Source organism: Nesoenas mayeri (genome assembly GCF_963082525.1).
Source record: "Nesoenas mayeri genome assembly, chromosome: 1".
Classification (NCBI taxonomy): Eukaryota; Metazoa; Chordata; class Aves; order Columbiformes; family Columbidae; genus Nesoenas; species Nesoenas mayeri.
The window spans coordinates 76,004,481-76,028,254 of record NC_137541.1 but is presented as its reverse complement, the minus strand read 5'-3'; the positions used below and the strand labels follow the sequence as shown (position 1 = coordinate 76,028,254).

Genomic DNA, 23,774 nt, shown 5'->3' with positions numbered 1-23,774 from the left:
CTGGGTGGGGTGGATGAGTGAGCGACTATTGTGGTTGTGTTGCTAGCTCAGGTTACATCATGACAGTATTTAGTTGTAGAGAGGAAAACATCTTTCCATTGTATCATGAGAGCTGTACTAGTGTATCTTTCTGATAGAGGGATGTTCAGCAGGAGAAGGCAGCACTGATTAGACTGTAAAACATGAATTGTACTAAATGTTTGCTTCCTAAGTTTTTTTTCTGCATTGTTTCTGTCTCCACGTGCAATTCTGTTAAATCCATCAGCATCATCAGATTCCGTGTTTCTTGTGTAACTCTACCCTATTTGTCTTTAGTAATCTCCTCTAAATAACTTTCAGATTTCTTTCACTCTATTCCTGTAATAGCCATTTTCCTGGTACTTAATTCTTAAAAAATATTGTCTTTAGTTTTATCATTTTATCCATATTGGATTACCTGAATACGTGAGCTTCCTTTATTGTACCAACATGGTTTATTTTTCCTGTATCTGCTCCAATAACCAGTACTCTCATTAGTTTTTGGTTTGGGGCAGAAGGGAGGGTGTGTGTTTCATTTTGAGGGTGCTGTGTGTTTGTTTTAAGAAAAATCACCCTTATTGGTGGTTTGGGTTTTGTTTTGGGGCTGGGATAGGGTTTTTTATTTTTGAGGCAGTTCTTCTTGGAGTTGTTACTCAGAAATTTTTGAAATTCAACATCTCAGCATTTCCAGCTAGAAATTAACTCTTGTAAGCTCTGATGCAAATGGATTTGTTTATACAGAAGAAAAGCAGCTTCTACAAAAGCTGAGCCCATAGCAAAAACGGAGTTCAGATCGGTAATTAATCTAGAAGTTAACACTAGATAAACCTTAAGTAGCTTGACTGTCAATAACAAGACAGCAGAGGGCAGATGGCTGATTGCTAAATCCTAACCCTCCTCCTAAAGGTTCTAACTTTATTTTTATGCTGCAAAGTTTTCTGGTGTTTGAGTGTAGAAAGAGATTTTTGATCTCAGGATTTTTTCTGTTTCAGAAAAAAGCAACCCTCTGAACATTTTTTTTTTTTTTTTCATTTACAAACTTTGGGAATTTTCTCCTTTGAAATGAGATAGGGAGCTAATACACCATACTAGCTGGTATGACTTGGGTGTTATTTCAGCAAAGGCAGCAGAGCCCATTGCTTTTTGGTTTAGTAGCATCGCAGTGCCTATGGAAAAACCTAGGATAACGCTTCAGCCAAAGTCTGCTTTTTTACAGAACCAGCATAGTGCTGACAGGTATTAAACCACCTCCATGACACTTCCCCTCATGCATCTAATTGTTTTAGAGAAAGAAAGACTGTTAACTTTCCTTTCTGGGTTTTCCAGTGTTGTTACTAAACACACAGGTTTGTTTGGACCAGGAACCTTTGACTGCTTCCATATGGGAGAGCGAGGCTGGGCTCTGATGGATGCTGTAGTTAAAGATATTTCCCATTGTCTGGTTACACCACTAGCTGCTAGGAATTACTGAAGAAATACTGGAAATACCTCTTTGAGTACCTTGAGACATCCAGGCAGTATATAGAGGAAGAGGGGCACCTGTTACTTGAAACAGTTACAAGTTCATTCCGGAGTTGTTTATTTAATGCTCTTTCTTTTGGTGCTTTTTTGTAATAACTTTGTATATTTCAGGAAATTAACTGTCATGAAACTTCTGATACATCTACAGAATGGGTAGACATTGCTAAAGCAAGGGATGTTTGATTCCTGTTACTATTTTTAAAGAGGCCATGTTGCCTTTTCTACCCAATAGATGTCAAGGTGAATTTGTTAACTTTTAAAATTGGTAATGCTTCATTATATAAACACTAGGATTTTTCTCTTCTAGCTGCTGGGAGAAGCCTGCTGCTTTATCTCTGCTATAGCTGCAAGTATGACTTGACTGGTTTGCATTCATGGCTCTTGGATGATCTGGTGAACCATGGAGCTCAAAGTATGGGTGGATGGAGTCCAGAGAATTGTGTGTGGGGTCACCGAAGTCACAACATGCCAGGAAGTTGTAATAGCCCTTGCTCAGGCTATTGGTAAGTAACTCTTTCAGCTGGATGTCTCAGAACTGGGGTGAAGCTTTTTTTTATGAAGCTGAACTGTGGTGAGGTGGGGTTTCACTGAGAATCAGTGGAGCCGGAACATACAATGCACACCGGGATAACCTTGCAGTGTAAACTTGCAGACTTGACTTTTTTAACCTGCCAGAGGGAGATTAAAAAGAAATACTTCGAAATCTATATACTTTAATCTAGGTCAGTTTCATTCTTATAATAATATGATGCCGTAAGTTTGAGTAACCAAGAAACATAAAAGCAGTGCAAAATAATTTGTTGGCTTTCATAAGCTAATGATGTTCATTGAAATTATACACATTGTAAGTATCTCTGGCTATATTTAGAATAGTATAGAACAATGAAATAGATCCTTCAAGTTCTTCTCTTACTCCTGCACCCCACATAACTTGGTACTAATGAAAGGGTTACTTGAAGTCTGTTCAATATTAACTATTTGCTGAAGAGTTTAGTGGGGGCGGGGGGAAAAGCACCTTTCAGGCACTACTATGAGATCATTCTTTCAGCCTTGTCAGATCTTTCACAGTGATTGAGAGCATCCAGAATAAGACTCAGGTTCACCCCTCCAGTGCTTCCTATGCTGAATCTTCTTCTTTGCTAAAATTTTATAATTGGCTTTACACACTATTTAAATTTAGACATTAAAACCTATGTCTTAACCTAAAATTAAATAATAATTTAAGGGTTAGCTTTTGCATTTGTCAGTATTCTGGTAATTTTGCGAGGTTGTATTAACAGTCTGACTTGATTGCAAAATAATAATTTTCTAATAAATAGGTGTGCTCTACCTATATGCATCAAATGCCTTTTAAAGTTTCATTTAAAAATTGTAGGAAGTCAGTCAGTACGTCTCTCAAATCTTATATTCAATGGTTAACTGATAAGTGTGCTTTTACTGTTTGTGTTAGTTACAGCTTTTCATTTAGTGCTAATTGATTTATGAATTGCTTGCATCCATATCTCATTTTCTGCCTGCAGGTTTTTTTAAGGCATAATTATGCTAGTGTGATTACTCCCTAGTGGTGATTAAGAACGGCTACATAGTTAGAAAAAAAAAATAAACTGGTTGTGATAGACTTTGGTTCTTTGCTCTCAATATCTCTTTTATCCTGTTTCCTTTGCCTTCTCCTGCAAAACAAAAAACTTCAGACTCCCAGTTCTAGACAAAAATTTCATGTTCTCCTGTGTAATTTCTCTTTGTTTTTTCTGTATCCTGAGTTATTATCCTGAACTCTGAAAAGACTCCATCAGTCTTGAAGTGCACAATGTTTTGTCAAGTCAGCAGACTTCCTTTTCTGTAACACATCACCAGTTCATCTGGGACATGTGACTCTCATTCCATGTGGAGATAAATTTCAGTTGCAACCAGAGCCAAATTAAGATAATCCTTTGGAAACTCCTTCCTGAGACAAATACCCTCTCTAGAAAACACCTAGAGTAATTGCGCTCCAGTTCCTCACTGGGGCTGTTTGGACAATACTAAACACTGTATAAATTACTCTTGCATGTCTTTGGCAGGTAGGGCTTTCCCAGCCCTCCTGTCAGGCTGTTCGTCAGAAAAACCACCATATGTCTGCTCCTTTGATTTGGCTATAGGTACCAACTTACCAGGAATATTTGTCCTTCTAATTTGAATGGGAATCTATTAAAATGTATCCCTTCAGCTCTCACCTGACATTTGGTGGTGGAAAGTAGCCAGACTTAGTTGGCTACCTCCTTGGTTGGCTCCGATCTTATTTTCCACTTTGCAGTCTGGCTCCTTCAGCAGTCACATAGCTTAGCAGGACTCAGTATTATTTTGTCTGTCTTTTGGTCTGTCTGCAAAGTTTTTGAGATGCTCCTTCTGGTTTATTGTGTCTTACAGCTCATTAGGTCCTCAACTTAAAAAAAATTAACACACACACACACACACCACACACCCCCCCACATTTCACTGAGCCTGAAATATGAACTGCAAAAGGTATATTATTTGTGCTGAAGCGCAGTGTCTGGAATATCCGCAAATTAACTTCTTACAGCCATCTGCACCAAAGAAAGCACAAGCCCATGATAGTTGTATTAAGACATCCATAGTTCAAGAAGCTTCTCATGGACAAACTGAAGCTGCCTCTCTTCTAAAGATCTGAAAAGTAAAGCTTTACAATTTATTTCAGAAATAAGAAAGTAAAAATTATTATAGAATGGGGTGTGGTTGGAAGGCAACTCTGAACATCTTGTAGTCCAACTCTGCTACTCAAAGTACTCAAAGCACTCAAAGCAGAGCCAACAAGAGCAGGTTGCTCAGTACATGTGCAGCTGCATTTTGAATGTGGCCAAGTATGCAGACTTTACCACCTCTCTGGGCCAGCTCTTCTGGTGCTCAGTCACCCTCACAGTCAGACTTTTCCTCATGTTTAAATGGAATTTCTTGTATTTCAAGAAATTTCTTGTCACTTGATGAAAGGCAGAGCCATGTCACCTGATCGATCTCTTGCTGTCATAAGAGCAACAAAAAGGGTTCCATCTCTTTGCTTTCCAACTCTCCCCTGGTGTCGTGGAAATTCAGTAATAACTTCAGGATACAAAAGTTGTTTTTTTTTTTTTTTTTTCTTCGCCAAGTGCAAAGACAGGGACTTGTGTTCTAGAGCTGTTATAACCGAACAGAAATAGCTGATCATGCTGGGCTTTGCCTCTTTGTAAGAGGTTCTGTGCTGTACCCCAAGTGTAGCCCAATCCTTTGGCAGTGGAGTCCTGTCACGTAATTTGCCCAGCTGATGCTCCTTGCCCTATTACTTGCAAACTGGTATCTGGCAGTGTTATCTCTTTCAGTGGAAAGGCAAGTTTGTGTCTCTTCCATTGAGGCTATACTCCAGATGGATAGCATTTGTGTAAACTGTTCTTGCATTATGATCTCCATCCTGTGTTGCTCCTTTCTTCATCATTGAGGAATAGGAAACTATTCTCCTCCAAGTTTCTGTACCAACTAAGGGGGTTTTAATTTCCATTTGGCTTGAAGTTAAAGGATTTGAATTAAATCTCAAATAAACCTCATTCTTTAAAACAAAAAAGAAGAGAGAGTTGTCTCCTTTGGTGATCCCAGCAAAACTTGTATCAATTGGATATAATTTTGGATACCATAATGATTGTGTCTCTAACTTAAAAGGAGTTAGGAATGCCTTAGCTGGAGGGAGGGTTGCTGGAATTCTGTTCAAGACAGACACAAAGATATTGAGTTACTAGTTTCCGGAGAGTCAAATCACCTTCCACTGGGATACTGAAAAATACTTGATATTACTTTTTGAGAGTTTTATCTGAGGCTGTGCCTTTTTTACTGTTGTTTTGTTTGTTTGTTTGTTTTTTAAACTAAAGCTGCTTGCAAATTGCAAAGAGGAAGATCTGGCCTTATAATACAAATAAGAGAAGCGATCATTTCGTCATGAGAAACTAAGACCTCACCAAAGTGTAAAAATATACCACAGCATGCATTTTAAATGGAGAACCATGAGTCGTTTTAAAAATATCGTTGCCAGGAGAGATGAGCTAGATTTTATCACATCCATCATTGTCTGTTTTAAAAATGTATATTTGACAGCAAATACTGCCTGTTTTTCTGCTTCCACTAACTTTTCTGTGCATTCTGTGAAAATCGTGCCAAAATGGCTTCATGTAAATGCTGCTTGTTATTTTGATTCCTCCTCTTAATTTGGGCAACTGAAAAACAAGAAAAAGTCATCACTACTTTTCAACTATATGTATGGTGAGATGGGTGGTGAATCCAGTCAGAGGTCTGTTTTGCATAGTAGTATATGGACTTATACTCAAATGTGTGTGTGTGTGTGTATAGCGGCTCCTCTCAAAAAATCATTGTAATACTGAGGGAAAAACAAATAGTATGTATCCTAAAAGAAAGTGAGCTTATCTTTTTAGTTAGTAGCTTAGGCAGATGGAGTTTAACTACAGAAGATTTTTTTTTTACACTGGATTTTACCGGTTGTTTTCCATTCGAATCTAAAAAATAACTCTTCCAAGGGAATATAGTGATGGATAGCGCAGTAACAAATATATTTGCCCTGTTTCTTCAGAGGCTTTCTTTTCCTAGTTCCAGCCCCTTTGAGGATTTTTACTGTATTTGTTGTGATTTCCATTCCCTCTGGAGACTAGAGTGCATCTTCTGTACTCAGAATGACAAGTTTGTTTCCTAGAAAGAGAATATTTCAGCCTGGAGAAGCAAAGCTTGAATTTCTTACCAAAGTGCACTTTTGTTTTCTGCCTTCCCCATAATTTTCTGTGGCAAATAATTGAAATGGCAGACTTGCTTTAAATAGTGCTGTGGATTTTGGCTTTCTGGCTTTAGCACAATATCAGGAGAATATAAGCAACACTTCACTGAACAAGAAGTACAGCTGTCTCTTTTTAAAGTTAAACAAATGCAGCTGTCAATTTTTTTATTGCAGTTGAGTATTTTTCCTCAAAGATAAATGAGGTGTATTTATGAAAATAAAGCAGAGATTTGTTCATGCTGTTTCAAACATGTATTATAGTGTTGTAAGGCTCAGCCAGCATCGTATCTGGAAAAATCACACCACTTTGTTGTTGTCTCTTCTTACGTTTGTCGCTTCCTCCAGGTAATTTCTGCCAAAGCGAGTGCCAGAGCTGACTCTCAGACACTTTGAGAGAAAGAAAAGAGTCTGAGGTTGAATTGAATTGTAGCCTTGAGTCTGAAGAGGATTAGAAAAAGGCAACAATATTTGTTGTGTACAAACTAAAGTTTTAAAACATTGAATGAATCATGTAGTTTACTGCTAAGAATCTGCTAAACTTTTCTTATTTTTGACCCCAAAATTTTATTCTCTGCTACTTCAAATAGCAACATTAAGAGGGATAAGAAGTACAAGAAAGCTGCACGCTGTGGTGGTCGCACGGTGTGATCAAATAAACTTTATGGCTCAGAAATCTAGTGCCAATCACCTTGCTGAAAGGCATAGTGGTTGAGTGGGATGATTTATAGCAACCTGTAATGATGTGGGATGTCTAGTGTAGCGGTGGCACAGGCAGCTGAGACCTGGGCTGCTTGATCTGCTTTGACACATCTTGCTGTTTGAGCTTGGCCAAACTGCTCCTCTGCATTGTTTTACCTATTTAGGAAACGGGTCTAAAATAAGTGCGGTACTGCAGGGTGCATAGGCGGAAGGCAGTTGGGAGGGTGAAATGATGAGAAATGCTTTGTTTTTATCAGATTATGAAACTTTTGTATATCCTTTTCTTTTCTTTTTTTTTTTCCTCTTTTTTTTTCTTTTTTTCTTTTTTTTTTTTTTTTTTTTTGAGTGAAAGGATAGTAGTAGCAAACTAAGACTTCAGTCCTGATAAAGACACATGATTACACTATGGGCACAGCTGTACCTAGTGAACGAAGCAAACTGCCCTTCCTGCCATTAGATTTGAGCCTGTCTGTCTCAGTGGGCAAGTTTTCTTAGCACTGGACCCCTGCTCTGATTTTCGTTGTTTTCTATGGTATGCATTCATGCATGTGCATAATATGGGATGAATTAAGTAATCTGAGTAACACAAACCCTAACCTCTATTTTAAAGGTTTTTTTGTTCTTAATCTTTCTTGGGTGTTTAATGAGTTCTCGTGTAGCTAGAATGGTATTTTTTGAAATTGCTATTGATGTTAACTTAAGTAGCACATAATAAATGAAATGTCAGCTTCATATTTCAAAGACATTGAGTTCAAATCATACTAGGTTTATGAAAATTGCCAGCAATTACTTTTCTATCAGTGCTGTTAAAGATTCAGGAGTTAATGCTGTTGTCCCTTTGGTAAGACAGATAATTTTTTCCTGTCTGTTTCACATGTTAGAGAGTTCTTACAATATTTTACTCATGTACAATTATTTTTTGCTTTATATTGCCTTGTTAAGGAAGAGAGCATCCTTTAGCCTAGGGCTGGAGGGCTACCTCTGGGAAACCAAGTGAATCAGGAGGTTGTATCCAGGCTGTAAAGGGAGTGCATTTGTCAGTGCCCCCAGAGCTCTGGGAAGTCTGGGTTCAGCTGGAGCATATGTTGGCATACCTGGCTTTACCTCCACAGAAACCTGCACACAGAGAGATTACTGTGTCTCTCTGTGCATTGTTGTGTGGTTGGGGTGCTCAATCAGATTTGGCTCAAGAACAAGACTAGTAGGGCTTCCTTTATAGTTTGGCTGTCTTAAAATCTTGCATGCAGGACAGAAGTTGCCTTTTTTCAGACTCTGTCCGGAGTGCCGCCTTGCAGGGAAGGTGTTTGGCGCAGCTGCTGTGTGGCAGCAGAGGTGATGAGATCCCTGGCAAAATGGGAGCTAGGAGTCTGCCTGCCAGGAAACTCCCCTGGCACCAGGTGAGCCTGGGGGTCTTGGGGAAAGAGGAGGAACTGGGAGCAATAGCGCATGACCTCTAGTGACAAAGGCCTGCTCTGCTCCTGCCCACCCCAGCTCCTTCCTTAGGGAAGGGGAGGTACTCCCGTGTTGTAGACTGGTCATCTAGCCACCTTTCCCTGAAATAATGAGACCAGGGCAATGACTCACCTGCTTGCACTGACTCCCTGCTGCAGGTCTTGTCTGTGAAGCATGGGAGACACAGTGAAAAGCCAGCTCTTACTTGGTGCTTGAAGTAAACGTTTGCAGTCTGACTGGAAAGCTAAGGCACAGATAGTTTTACCTGGTGTATCATGCTACCTGAATACAAAAATTGTAGTGCCTGTCCCTGAAATGCTTTGTGTAAAGAGGATGATACGATTTTGGGAGGGAGGAAAGGGAGGAATCATTATGTCCTGAAGAACAGTATTGATGACTTCTCAAGTTATAGTCCTGTGAAAAGCATTGCATCAGAAACACATCAACTGCTTCTTGTCTTCAGAAATTAGTTTTTACTTCTGGCAGCAGAAATAGTCACTCATGTCTGCTGTGTCAGCTGCAAATAGTAAAGCATATATAGAAGCTAAAAGTGAATAATAGTTATATGGGTCCTGCTACCTTCATGGAGTGCAGTTTAAAAATCTATCTCTTGAGAGTAAAAAAAAAAAAAAAGCTCAATTATCTTGTTCCTATATTTCATTAGTTTAATCAACATTCACTGTAATGGAATCTGTGTTTAAACTACCAAGTTACATCAATCCCAAACTAAGACTACAACAGTTGGGCACATGAGGTAGGCACTCAGATCTGGATCTTGGTGTTTGGCTGTACAGCAGAGTCGTGGCTGTAGTTAACTCTTTAATGTCTTGTTGATTAAGTGATAACTGGTGGTATTAAAGCCAGGTTCAAACAACTCATGACAACTAGTTGCAGGCTATCAGTACATCAGTGTTCTGGAGTCCATATATTTCCTTTTTTTTTTTTTTTTTTTTTGTCTTTCTCACTTTTATATTAAAAGATTGTTTTGAAGATGTTCCTGTAATAATAGAACATGTGATTAATTTGTCTGCTTAGGTAGCTGTAGGTATAAACCTGTTAACATTGACGCTGGCCTTTTGTACAGATGCAGTGTGCTTTATATATGTAAATATATACCTACTTCTGTGAAAGCTTGTCATTTGCTGTCTTGCAAAAAAGATAAAAATTCTTGATTATTGTGTTGAGATGGTAACATTATATGGTCAGGGGCTCGGCACAGAATATTATCGAGAAGTAGCTAGCCAGTGAATAGGGTGTAGAGGCTTTCTCCAGCCCCTGCATTGCTCTTTTCTGAGGAAGGAAGCATAGAGCACAGCCCCAGCTTGTGCTTGTTGGAGGCTCTCTGCTTTGTTTTCTCTACCATTCTCATTAGTATGAGGCTTTGATAGAAGTATTAAAAAAAAAAAAATAAAATGTGGAAGTGGTCCAATATGTTTTAGTCATACATGTTCTTAAAGAAAGATTTCAGAAGTTGTAAGGGATCCATTAACAAGGCACATAGCTGTTGTCAACATCAGTACAATAACTAAAGCTTGAATTGACAACTGCCTGGAAATACTTCAGAAATCTGTATGAAACTCAATGTATTCAGTATGCAGCTGGGAAAACATGATGGTTTAATGAATGCCATACATTGCCCATATAGAATCATTTTGGTTGGAAGAGACCCTCAAGATCACCATGACCTAACTCTAGCACTAAGCCATGTCCCTAAGAACCTCATTTATATGTATTTTAAACACCTCCAGGGATGGTGACTCCACTACTTCCCTGGGGAGCCTGCTCCAGTGCCTGACAACCCTTTCCATGAAGAAATTTTTCCTAATATCCAATCTAAACCTCCCCTGTCACAACTTGAGGCCATTTCCTCTCGTCTTATCACTTGCTACTTGGGAGAAGAGACCATCCCCTTCCATGCTACAGTCTCCTCTCAGGTAGTTGTAGGCAGCAATGAGGTTTCCCCTTAGCTTCCTTTTCTCCAGGCTTAACAGCCCCAGTTCCCTCAGCTGCTCCTCATCAGACTTGTGCTCCAGGCCCCTCACCGGCTTTCTTGTCATTTTCTGAACTCTCTCCAGCAGTTCAATGTCCTTCCTGTAGTGAGGGACCCAAAACTGAACACAGGATTCAAGGTGTGGCCTCACTTCCCTGGTCCTGCTGGCCGCACTATTCTTGATGCACAGGTGCATTATGTTAGTACAACAGTAACTAATTTTTTAAATGGTAAGATTTACGTGAATGAGGTAGGGCTGAGTTCTGCAAGATGCTGTATAAACACAGAAGCTTATGGACAACACACAAGACAAGAAGCAGCATGCAGGTGTTCTTGGTCAACAACACAAGTAACCTGCTTTCTCCTTGTCAATGGTGTCTCATCAAAACCAGCAGTTTGTTACAAGGATGCCTGTGTTCTGGAGTATTCTGTCATTAGTTTTGAACTAACTCATTCACCCTTTCATTTGTGAATTAATCCCTTCTAATACAAGCAAACATCACAGTTGTGGTTGTTCAGGTATTGTTAGGCTGTGTCATACATAGGCTGACTACAGTAAACCTAGCTAATGATCTCAGATGAGGGCAGCTTTGCTTTAGACTAGTATTAAACTCCAGGTGTGGTTGTTGAACTGTGTAAGTATTACTCCTACAAAAAACTTTATTTTATAGGGATCTTGAGTGCTGAGTTCATTATTTAGGACTGTGTGTTGATTGGGACCCCTAAGCTAAAATAAAATAGCTCTTGGCAAGTGCCTCACTTAATTCCTTAATTCCTTAATTAACTTTGGTCAATATTGTTAGCTTTATTCCCCTCCCTCTGTTTGTTGTTGCCTTTTTTTTTTCCCCCTCTTGTTATGTTTCTTTGAAGTAATTCGTTTAATAGTAAAGTGAATAGAAATAGTAGGCTCCCCTAGTGGTACCTACTGTTGTTTACAGTTTCACAACTTACTTGAACTTGGCTGTTTTTAACACAAGAACATTAGTAGCATTACCATGATTACAAGCTGAAAGCTTTTAAGATTAGCAAAATAGAGTTGTAAAATGCAAGCTTTGTCCTGGGTTCTGTGGTATGTTTTTACTTCATTTTTCTTCTCTGATTTTATTGTTAGTATGCTATGCCAAATAGCACTAGGTTTATTTTTCCTATAATAACACCGATGCCTACTACAAACTATAAATCTTCATGGATCAATGAACAATATTGTGGCTTGGCAAAAATCTCTGACTTTGTATCTTGACATAGTAAACTTGGTTTTGAAGTACTTTGTTATAATAAACTTTAACTCTGTTTCTGAGCGTGTTGGCCAAGCATGTTGGTATGCTGATAGATTCCACCGCTCTCACCCCATCCCCCCCCCAAGTGCTTACCTAAAGTCATTTATTTTTAAGGCATTTGAGGGGGTGGATTGCAGTTCCCATGCTGATTGCCTTGTTTTGCCAACTTCTATCAGTCAAATCTTCGCATAGCCTTTCAGCTCTCACTCCTAACTTGGAAGTGAACATTTTGGTCTCTTATTTGGCCAGCTAATTACCGCTAGCATGACCCATAAACCAAAGCAGCCTGTTTTCTAGGTGGTGCCTGGGCAGCTGATTTTTGTTGTTGCTATTCCTTGCATCATGAGCTAATTGTGAGAAAGTGAGGTGAGAGGAGCCATTTCCAACACAGTAGCTATATCCTAGAGACCTCTTTATAAGGCTCATCTGACAATACCAGATTTTATGGGGCTGCTTACTATGTTAATTGCCACAGTGGAAGTTGTCTCCTACAAATTTGAAGTGGAGTGTCTGTGGTGTAAGGAAAGAAAATGCATCAAATGAGTTACTGCTGATAACTACATTTATTCCAACTCCTCCATTCCATAGTTGCATATATAATGGGTACTTCAGGCATTTATGTGCTGAAATAAATCATTGTTTGAATGACGATCTATCATGGAAATGGGTATATGTAGTGCATTAAAATAGCCAATGATGGTTTTAAGGTCAATGGCAATTGTGGTGCTGTTCAGAATGTCATCAGGATCATATACTTTAAAAGCAGTTGATCTTTCACATCTTTTTGTAAACAGTATCATGGCTTTTAAGTGAAGAGTGTTTAGAAAAAAATTAAAATGGTGGAAAACCTCAAATGCTATGTTTTTGTAGCATTCCAAGCATCGTATAGGGGGTACCAGATGAAAAAGACTGCTATGCTGAATTAAACTGTTTGGTAGCAGCACAAAAGAAGCCATAGACAAAAGTTGTACTTCCCTCTACCCTAAAAGTAAACCATAGGACATTCATTGTACAGCTGGCTGTCAACACAGAGGTTGGAAAACAACACAACAGTTATTAAAGGATTCTAGCTTCTTCCTGAAGGCTTCCCACCCCAGGGAACTTGTGTTGTGCTGTTAGGGATGAAAGGTCTGCACAGGGAGCCGGAGTTGCTTGTTTCCAATTTAGGCAGCCTCTGCTGCTCTCGTCCTTGTGTTCTGCTCCACAAAGGTTTGTCATGTCAGCAGCACTGCCACGGCCCATGTGAGCTGGCACACAACACTGCTGTGGCCCTCAGGCAGTTTCCCTAGTGTCTGAACTAACTTGGGGGGCACAAGATGGTGAGCTAAGGCTCAGTGCCTCATTAACAGTTGCCTCTCTGATTGATGATACAGTTTAAAAGCAAACACACTGTCTCCAAATTTTGATTTTTCTGTGTGGCTGTATGAAAGATGTTCTGAACCTCTTTCTATTCTTGTTCTCATCCTCTGGAGATGTGTGTTTGTGTTTCTTTGCTAGATACCAGCATCGCTAGGTCACTTGCTTCAATTTTAGTGGCTTAAAATGTGAAGGAAGTCACAGGGACTTGTGCGGTTTCACTTGTGTTGCACAGTGTAAACTGGTACTCACTTCTTTAGTTACTGCTCTTTGGGGAGAGGATCTTCCCGAGATAATTTACAGTTGAAATAAGTAGTGTGTAGACACTGTGCTTATCCCAGTGAATGGAGGAGCGTTTACTGTAACTCACCAGGAACAGTCGGTGGCTGCTCCCTCTGTGGGCAGGCAGCGCCTGCGGGCACAGACACTTCTGGGGTGACTCCGCAGAGCAGCGCCAGGGTCCTGCCTGCCCGGTTTACACACACCCTCCACCCTTCCCCCGCCCAAATCCTTTTCCCCCGTTTTCCCCTCGAACGTGGGGTGCCCGCTTGAGAGCAGCGCCGGAGAGCCGCTTACTGTCCGGCAGCGCCCCCTGGCGGGCCGGACCGGGCCGCTGACAGCTGTGCTTGCCTTGCAGGTCGCACCGGCAGGTACACGCTGATCGAGAAATGGCGGGACACGGAGCGGCACCTGGCGCCCCACGAAAACCCCATCGTGTCGCTGAACAAGTGGGGCCAGTACGCGAGCGACGTGCAGCTCATCCTACGCCGCACCGGGCCTTCGCTGAGCGAGCGGCCGACTTCAGACAGCGTGGCTCGCATCCCTGAAAGAACTCTGTACCGGCAAAGCTTACCACCCCTGGCCAAGCTGAGGCCCCCCAGTGACAAATCCATGAAGAGGAGGGAGCCGAAAAGGAAATCCCTCACCTTCACTGGAGGGGCCAAAGGGTTAATGGACATCTTTGGGAAAAGCAAAGAATCTGAGTTCAAGCAAAAGGTGCTCAACAACTGTAAAACAACAGCGGATGAGTTGAAGAAATTGATCCACCTGCAAACAGAGAAACTTCAGTGCATTGAGAAACAGCTGGAGTCCAATGAAGTTGAGATCCGCTACTGGGAACAAAAGTATAACTCCAGCCTGGAAGAAGAAATCCTCAAGTTAGAGCAGAAGATCAAAAGGAACGAAGTGGAGATTGAAGAAGAAGAGTTCTGGGAAAATGAGCTGCAGATCGAGCAGGAAAATGAAAAACAGCTGAAGGAGCAGCTGCAGGAGTTGAGGCAGAGGATCATGGAGTGTGAGAACAAGCTGAAGGACTACATGTCTCAAATCCACAACATGGAAAGTGGCCTTGAAGCAGAGAAGTTGCAGCGGGAAGTTCAAGAGTCCCAAGTGAATGAAGAAGAGGTCAAGGAAAAGATCGAGAAGGTGAAGGGTGAAATTGATATTCAGGGCCAGCAGAGTCTCAGATTGGAAAATGGCATTAAAGCTGTAGAAAGGTCTTTGGGCCAAGCTACCAAACGGTTGCAGGTAAGATGTCCTTTTTATCCATTGCTAAGGAACAGTCAAAGACTTGACTGTAACTAGTTTCTCTTATACAGATTTGGAGCCCATGAAAGAAAATGCAAGCAAGTTTCCACAGTGAAGTGGGTAAAAGGAAGAAAGTGTCACTTTCATTTACAAATGGTGTTTCAGATTTTTTTTTTTTTAAGAGCAGACAGTTGTCATTTCACCTGTGTCTATTTTACTCATTCAAACCATCTGAAAAGAAAAATAGGATTTAGTTATTTGTCTCAGGATAAACCAGCAGACATTTCAGTGCTTGTGTTCCTGGCTATTTGGAAGGCCTGAGTGGCCTGCAGAGTTAACACTGAGCACCACAACATCTTTCATTTATTCATGTGCTGTGGCTCACTTTCTTCCCCAGCAATTCCAGCTTGGTTTGCTACCATTCCCTGACTGCCTGGTGACCTCTGAGAAATCACTTGAAGCATATTTTCACTGTGCAGTTGTCCATGATAGAGAAACACCAGAGTTAATATCAGCCAAACTGGCAGAGGGCAGTCTGGCTGTTCCCATGGCAATACATCTGGCCACCTTGTCCTGCTGAGAGGGAGAGCTCGCTGGCTCCAGCAAGGTGCTGCTCTGCTGGTGGGTCTGGGCACCTCAGACAAATAATAACTCCTTGAGGAGCAAGAGCACATTTAGGGCTGGTGGGGGATTGTTGTACTGCTGGATGCTAAATGGGACCATAGTGCTCTCAGGCTAATGCCTTTAAAAGTTTAAGTCTTCAAACCTCTGTTGATTTGGGATTAGGTATCTTGAGGATTTAGGTCCTAGGTCTTAGCAGCTCAGTCACTCATATTGTTAAAATTAATGGAAATTTGTGCTATCACAGCCTTTTCTGAGGCTAAACTTCTGATTGTTTTCTAGGTCTGTCTGCCACAGATGAATTCAGATGAACAGTTCAAAAGCAGCACATGGATAGATGGATGTAGAGCTAAAATAGCTGTTAGCTTATAGAGCCTTTGTTTTAAAGAATAGCATCTCCCATTTCCTGCCTGATGTGCTGGTGTTCAGAATTTTGCTTTCTCTCCACCTCAGGTGTTTGCAGCATGTGTCACAGGAAAACACAGTCTCTGCTGCGTTGCAGTTAATGATATCACCTGGAACTTGGTAGAGCAGGAAAGAATAAATATAAATGGAAATCCAGCTGCTAGCTGGATGAGGTGAAGGAGAGATTGGGGCTCCTGGGATTTTAGTGTGCAACGTAAGATAGGACAGAGGCACCGCACATCAGTTTGAGTTGCAATTCTTGCCACATACCTGGGATTCACAGCTACTATATTACACAGTGCTGCAGTTGCAGTAAAGGTGATTCTGTTGTGAATATGTAAAGGGATTTTGCATCCTTACTCCTGAGCACCCCAAACCATTTCAATATAAGCTATTTTTACTAAATGAAGGGGAGTAAAAAATGTAATATTTTCCTCCAAAGCAAAATGTATATATTTTACCAATCCTTAGTAACACCTACTGAGGCTATGACTGAGTTAAAATCTTCTTTGCTTTTTTTTTCCATAGGCTAGGGTTTCATTTTCTGAGGTGCGTTCCTATTAAATACAGATCTTCCAAGCTTATTCTAAACCTAAAGATGCACTAATTCAGAAATTCAGAAGAAAATACACTCAGTTTTATGTTATGTTACACACTTGGATGGAAGGAATAGAAAAATATTTTCTTGAATGCTTAAAGTTTGTAACACTCATAGATTTGCCGATTTGAAGCTATAAAAGTTGGGGGTTTTTATATACCTTTCAAAAAGGAAGGAAAGAAAATATTGATTCACTAAATTTTAAGTGATAAGAACAGGAAGGTGGCAATGTTTCATAGCATGAGAGAAATTTCTAGTAATTTGTCCTGCTTCTTCTATTTCATTCATTTTCTCTGGCCACACCAGTAAAATTACTTTTCAACAAGATGAGTCTGTGTTCAATGAAGGATCAGATGCAGCACTCTTTGCTCCCCTGTTTCTAGAGAAAGGTGTTAAATTCCAAGCCCTGCCTGCCCCGCCTCCACCCCACCTCCCATCCCACCCTTCTTCAAGTAAAAGCTCTCACTAAAGTTTCACATTTAAGTACTAAAAGAAGAGCTTAAACTGATAAGATTTGGGGTGATAGTTAGCATTTCTACTTTTTTCCTGCGAAAGCTGAGAAATGTCGTTAACAAGTTATTTATTATGTTAGTTTTGTTAACCTGTGTATTTCAGTGATTTCTCCTCAGTGGCAACTTTGTTACAATATCATTAAAATATGGAGCTGCAGAATTAACATTGTAGTAAGTACAGACAGTTGAGAATTTCCTGTCTCTCAGGTGCCCAGTTATAGAGTCTAACAGGACCAAAATAAATTGAAGAATATTTTTGTAGAATTGTTTTAAAATTTGGAGATGGCTTGGTTTCTGTTTCTCAGAGAAACCTCATCTCAAATGAATGGAAACACAAGTCTAGCATGGGAAACTGAGACAAACAACATGACATGCATTGTCTGAACAGATCAAGCAAACACATGAGTGACAAAACAATTGACATCGAAAAGGTCCTAATTTAGACATCAGGTCAGTTGTGTTAAGTTTTTTGCTAACTCTTACATTTGGCCTCAGCTGTGACCTTACTGCAAGTTTAAAAGGGAGAAGGGCTCTGCTGTTTGCAACCGTTCCTAGAACAAGTCCGCAAAACCATTTTACCCCAATCCTTCTCTGGAGTTCATGGATAACTCTGCTCACATGAGATATTTAGGGAAAAGAGCATTGACCCAACCTCCATCTCTTGCCACAATGAAGATGTAGCAGTATGCGCTGTGTGGAAATGCCGACAGACGGGGCCCATGCTCGCTGTGGAAGAGCACCACATGCAGCGACATGTCAGCTAATGAAACTGAATCTGGGGACCTAACAGGGAATAATTGTAATCTGAGACCGTCATAATCTCGTAGAGCTGTAGGTTTTTTATATCATGTGAGAATGACACAGTATTGAGGAAGATCTTAAGTTATCATCTTCTGTGCTTATGAAGGGGTGGTGAACCAGCCAGGATTGGGCCTTGTTGCATAAAACCCAGTATGCTTGCAGAGTGCGAGAGTTCTGTCAGTAAAAATCTACACTCTGAACAGAAAATGCGAAGAAGAAGAAGAGAAAGGCATTATTGTCCTTTTAGGAACAGAAGAACTAAATGAGATATCCAAGTCATGCTGGACACTTCTGGCAGAGCTAAGATTTAATGCCAGGCTGATGCTCAGTTGATGTATTTTTCTCAGGTGATGTGAAAACCATCTGCTAGTCATCCAAGAAGCATTATAAAGAGACCAGTAGTAACCCCTAATGAGTAATAGCTAGTGTTGATTTGCTTTCTAAATTACGAGAGTGTTTTAACCTTCAGCTCTTCCATTTGAGTTTAAAAGTCAGATGCTTTCTCATCAAAAGTCAAGCGTTCGTTGCCTATTTACAAATAGAGTTCTTGAAATGCTGCTTTTTGCTCACTACTGCTCAGCAGATGTTTTCTCTTTCCTGGCAGGACAGGGAACAAGAACTGGAGCAACTGACAAAGGAGCTGCGACAGGTCAATCTCCAACAGTTCATCCAGCAAACGGGAACGAAGGTCACGGTGCTGCCAGCAGACCCTGTTGAGGTGGAGGCCCCACATGTGGAGCTTGAGAGAGGTGCAGCACTCAGAATGCTTGTTGGGGGGTGGAGAAGGGGATGGCAGTGCATTAACCTGCTGCATTAGCGCTAGTACTCATGCATGAAGTGAACGTTAGTGAAGAAGTTAGCAAAATATTAAAACAGTAAAGTGTCAAATATTCCTCTTCATTCCAAGGGCTTAGCAAGCTGTAAATAAAGTGCAGTATGTAGATAGCTTCTCTCCCACTGTGCCTATGCATGTGTTTGTCCCATCAGTAACCCACTAGGCTAGCACCGTTTAAGTGTGGCCACCATGGCTGCAGGCATGTAAGCTGGCACGCAACCTGATTGCATGTCTGACATGGCTGCTCATCTAGGTTCTTCCTCTTCTGATGGGAAGTGTTGTCAATGTAGAAAAAGGAGTGTCTGGATCTCGAGCAATCCCAGACAGCAGCTGCATGCGAAGAGGAGATAATCCAACTGGGCTGCCAGCCATCCAGAAGTTCTGCACGGGTGGCTCTTACGACATGTGCAAATTGAGATCAGTGCATTCTCCACATGCCCACATCTGAATCCAGCATTTCCTAGACAGAAACATGGGAGTGCTTCTGTGTGTCAGAACCATGGCACAAGCAGAAACTCCTCTGCTGTGGCTCAGCCTCTGCTGGCGTGTGCTTCACCCTGCTTGCAAGGGGCCTGTTTATCTCAGCATTCTCCTTAGCTCGTTCTGTCATTCCCCTCAGAAATCTTTCTTACCAAAAGGCATTGGGAGGGCAGGGAGGTGGGGAGAGAAGACCAACCAGGCCTTAAATGTCAGCACTTGTACAAAGCTTCTTGATTAAGTGGGTCGGAAGCTGAAGCTTTGAGTTGTGTAGGTACAACCACTTTCTGCATATTACTGTATAAGTGTATTGCATGTATCCCTGTGTGTATTCCTTGTGGGAGGGTAATTATATTGAGCAGGTATATCTTTGTGGTTTGAAATGAGTAGGAAGTGGGAACCTTAGATCTCATAACTTCCTAGCCAAGCATTTCAGTTTTTTGTGGTATGTAGTATTAGTATTTCTGTACTGCACTAAGCAGGAAGGGGAGAGGTGTTCTAAGGACATCACCCTTGATTATGACCTTTCTAACTGCCCTTTTTCTCTTGCAGAGCCAACATTTCAGTCTGGGTCACTCAAGCGCCCTGGGTCATCAAGGCAACTCCCCAGTAACCTTCGGATTCTACAGAATCCCCTATCGTCTGGTTTTAACCCAGAGGGCATTTATGTATGACAGTACATACCTCTTCTGGAGAGGACCTAGCAAGGTACCCTGGACAAGATACACTTTTGGTTTTTTTCTGCCAACGGTGAATGGAAGAAGAATTTTTTTTTTTTGTTAAGCCTATGTATTTTTTTCTTCTTCCTCCAACACACCCCTTGGAGCCATACCCTGTGCACTGATGCTAAAGAGACAGAAACTGTCCTGATTCATAATTGTCAAGGATGAACTTGCTATCAACACAACTAGAGTGCAAAAACTTTCATTTGTTTTTGCTACTTCGGAAGTATTGGGGAAAGTATTGTTCCATGTATAGGCATAAATAAAAGACTGAAGCTGAAGGAAACCATGTATGCAACTTAAATGAGGTTTAATTTATTCCCTTTAATCAATGGACGTGTGAATGTTGACCTTTTATATTTTTATTTTTAACTTGTGAATAATCACATATGGCTGTATGTCAGTCTGACAAGGTGACTTTAATTTGCGTGTACACCCATCCACCATTTGATCAAGTACAACAACTTGCAATGCAGAGTTCTGTGGAGTGCCGAACCATTAAAATGGTTTCTCACCACTGACGCTGTTCATTTCTATTGTGGGTCATAGTATGTCATTGCTACCTTTTAAGGCTTGAAAAGTGAGCTTGTGGGATTCACTTGCTGTTGAATCTGCCTTGAATGAAGCACCTAGTGTTTGAAAGATTTATGGAATTTAAAACTCAGCTTGGTAAAAATATTTCCAGCATATGATTGAGGATGCACTAGTTAGATGATATTTTATTATATAGAATGTATATTTGAAATATTTTGACACATTGTATATGCCTTTTAAGAAAAGAACAATGTAAGAAGTTGTCTTCATATATCTTACCAAAAGAGAGTAGGAGGCTTTCACTGTGTGTGATTTTGTACTTTATTTTTTTCCACTAGCCATTACAGTGTTCTTGTTTTGTGGTCAATCTTGCTGGTGGGGAAGAAGAATAATTTAAAAAAAAATATATTCTCTTCCAGCCTTCCAAAATTCACTCAAGTTTTGTGGTGGGAAGAAACCTGGCAGAGTCCCATAAGTCAATAGCAGAGCTTCTACTGACTTGAGTAGGGCCGGGATTTCATTCCAGGTCCCCAGTGTTAAATGGTGGACTTTCAGCCCCTTTAAAAGATGTATTGCTGCTCAGTCACTTACAGAATATAAAGCTTACAAACAGGAAATTTCACATTTTTTGTAAAAAATTACTACCAAATGTGTGAAAGATAACATTATCATATCTTGGTGTCACTCTAATGCAATCAGAGCTAAGCAAGGATTAGACAGAATGGCTTCCCTGCAGAAAGTGAGACAGTGAGACCCTACCACGTAGCATGTTTGTTACAGGCAGTGAAACTAGATTGTTAAAGTCAATGCCAAGTTTGCAGAGACAGTGACTGGCGTTGGTGGAACAGTTTGTACGCATTCGGAGGCTGGCCTCATGGATGAGTTAAAGAAGGGATGGGCGTTACCTCGTTGCGTTTGGATTTCGTGTTCTAACAGCAACTCATATTGTCATCCCCAACTTTGAGAGCCCTTTGACATGAGAGGGGGTCACCGTGCTTTTGCTGCAGTACTGAATACCTGGACTTCAGTCAGTGGCAAAATGCCAGAACTCCTGATGCCTTTGGAAGGGTCAGGATTTTACCACTGATGAGAAACTCCAAGCTTTTTGCCATAGAAAATACTTAAGAATTCTTAACTCCTAGCATCCTCTTGTGTCGATTTACTGATGTGCAGATAAATGTTAAGTTTCCTTTTTTAAAAAAGGACCTTCCTGATCATACTGACAAATGGAAGTTTTGTAAGATGTAGTACAAGATGAAGGACTCTTGAGTCTTTAATGCTTTTTTTTTCTCCCTTTCCACTTACTAATGGCATCATATATTCTAAAAATGCTGCTATATTTAGACTAACAGCAACAGATAAGGCTGTGAATATATAAAGGCCCTTTCCAAATGGATTCTGAATTTTTACTGTTTAACTTAACAGGTCTTTTTTTTTCCTTGTGAGCAAACTGGAAAAAGACATGTTCCTACCTGAGGAATCTTTGCAGCACTCACAGATTTTACTGTTGGTTTGTCACAGTTCCATGCTCATGTTTACTGTGCCCATAACTTTGTATTAAAAAAAAGTGTGTGTATATATATATATATATATTCAAAAAGTGTAAAATATATATAGTTTGGGGACAATATCTGTCCAAGGTACTTGAGCATATATGCCTTACATTCTGGGTTCAATTTACAGAAATAAAATGGCCCTCTCCAGTGGATATCTTGCATCTTCAGCACCTCTTGATGTTACGAGACCTGAGGCACTCAGCACCTTGCAAAGTCTGGCCCAAATTATGCTGCACAGGGGTGGGGGGAAACACAAGGAAAAGCCTGTTGCAATTTCAGTCTTGTACTGAGATAAAATATTTAAGGCGGGTCAGCATACTTACCAGTTAATGTTATTGTCATAATTTGTGACTGGTCCATTTCCCACAGATGTCAGTTTGAGCTGAATTGGACTCTTGCATCATAAAAATTGCACTCTTTTTCTGCCAGGTTATTTAAAGTGGAGGGAGGAGAAACAGGATTAAAAGGATGAGAAAGAGCAGCTTTGGAGGGCTTGAGTTATGGCTTTGTAATAGAATCAAGGGAGGAATTTGCCATTTAAGTTACAAAATAGCATCTGCTGCTTGCAGCAGCTGTTTGACAGAGGGGCCAGCCTGGAGCTGGCTCAGGAGCAGCCACTGCATCAGCACTGAGTGGACCCTCCTTGTCAGGGCTTTAATACACGTGGCAAGATGATCTGAAAAACTTTTACAGTTTCAGCCACTGTTGTGGCAAAGGAGAGGCTTTAGTATCCAAACCTGTCATTTGTGAGACGCTGACAAATTCCACTGCCCCAACCATACTCCTCTTGCTTATTGAATTTCACCCGGTTAAAGTTCTGTAGCATTTTCACCCTCTCTGTAAATAAACCAAAAAGAAATGGCATGCCCTTGCATTAAATGTGACTTGAACAATGTATGACAGTTACAAAAATTCCTTATGTTATGGCATTAGGAGTTTTGCTTCTAATCAACTGCAGAACCTCACTCTTTTTTTACAAATGTAGAAAAATTCCTTTTCAGAAGTGTTTCAAACCTCCTTACGGGGCATTAGCAGAAAAGAAGCTACATGTATTAGTTTTAACAAGTGCCATATTATTTATTGGCCAGCATGATAAAAATGGAGTTTTTTGCTTGTATTAAATAGTTGAATACACAAGCACTATTTTCCAGTGCACAGGGAATTTATATGGAGAACTCCTGTAATTTATTACTAATAGAAATTAACTGTGTTACCTCCCTCATCCATGAGGATACAGTTTATTTTTGCTGGTGATGCTATGTTGTATGGGGAAAAGGGAGGGAGTGGGGTGACTATTTGAAAAGCCAGTAGGTTAAGGCCAAGGTGAACATTCTGAATGCCTGAGCAAGGGAGAAACCCAAGTCCCACTCTGAAAAATCATCCAGGAACCTGCCTCCTGTTATCTTTCTGTGGGACTTAGGTTCCCAAGTGCCTGAATTGCTTCTGGAAATGGTATGTGAGCTTGGAGATGACTTGCTTTTCTAAATCCTAGCAAGTTGGAAGGAAATTCTGGAAGAACTACCACTAGCATTAGCAATATGCAAACATGCTGTCATTGTGAGGTAAGAGGGGAAAGACCCTTTAGTGAAATAAGTATCGTATCTTGGGGCAATAATCGCCTTGTTTTTAGCATGAAGAGTATTGCATTATTTTAGTGAACTGGGATCATGTAAGTATGAGCAAACAAATTGATCTTGTACTTTTTAGTGAGTTATCTTGAAGCATATAAATTCCTGATGTGCATTAACTTGAGTGAATTGGGCCTTAATGATACATGTAAATAACAAAATCGTATTCAGATATTTTTTCCAGAAAATAGTCTCTACTGGTCTGTACTGTATTAAGTGTCAAAGTGTTACTTTTATATTACACTTTTTTTTTTTTAAGAACATTGAAACATGCATGTTTATTCTATTTGCTACAGTATTTTAATGTTTTGGATGAAGGCCATCAGTTGTATGGAGATGACAAAACAATCATTCTGTCTATTTATTCAGTATTGCTGCTTCAAGTTTTCAAAATAAAGCTTTCAATGCCAATATAGTGACTGATTGAAAGCTGTTCTAGCTCTC

The 23,774-nt window shown here is 40.4% G+C and overlaps 1 protein-coding gene across 1 annotated transcript; it reads left to right on the top strand.

Moving 5' to 3' along the window:
• Positions 1–1,924: 1,924 nt before the first annotated feature.
• Positions 1,925–19,898, top strand: RASSF8 (Ras association domain family member 8). Its single transcript, XM_080363561.1, has 4 exons — positions 1,925–2,042; positions 13,752–14,641; positions 18,183–18,327; positions 19,443–19,898. The coding sequence occupies exons 1-4, from the start codon at positions 1,940–1,942 to the stop codon at positions 19,562–19,564; spliced, it is 1,260 nt and encodes a 419-aa protein (XP_080219687.1). The 5' UTR covers positions 1,925–1,939; the 3' UTR covers positions 19,565–19,898.
• Positions 19,899–23,774: the final 3,876 nt, after the last annotated feature.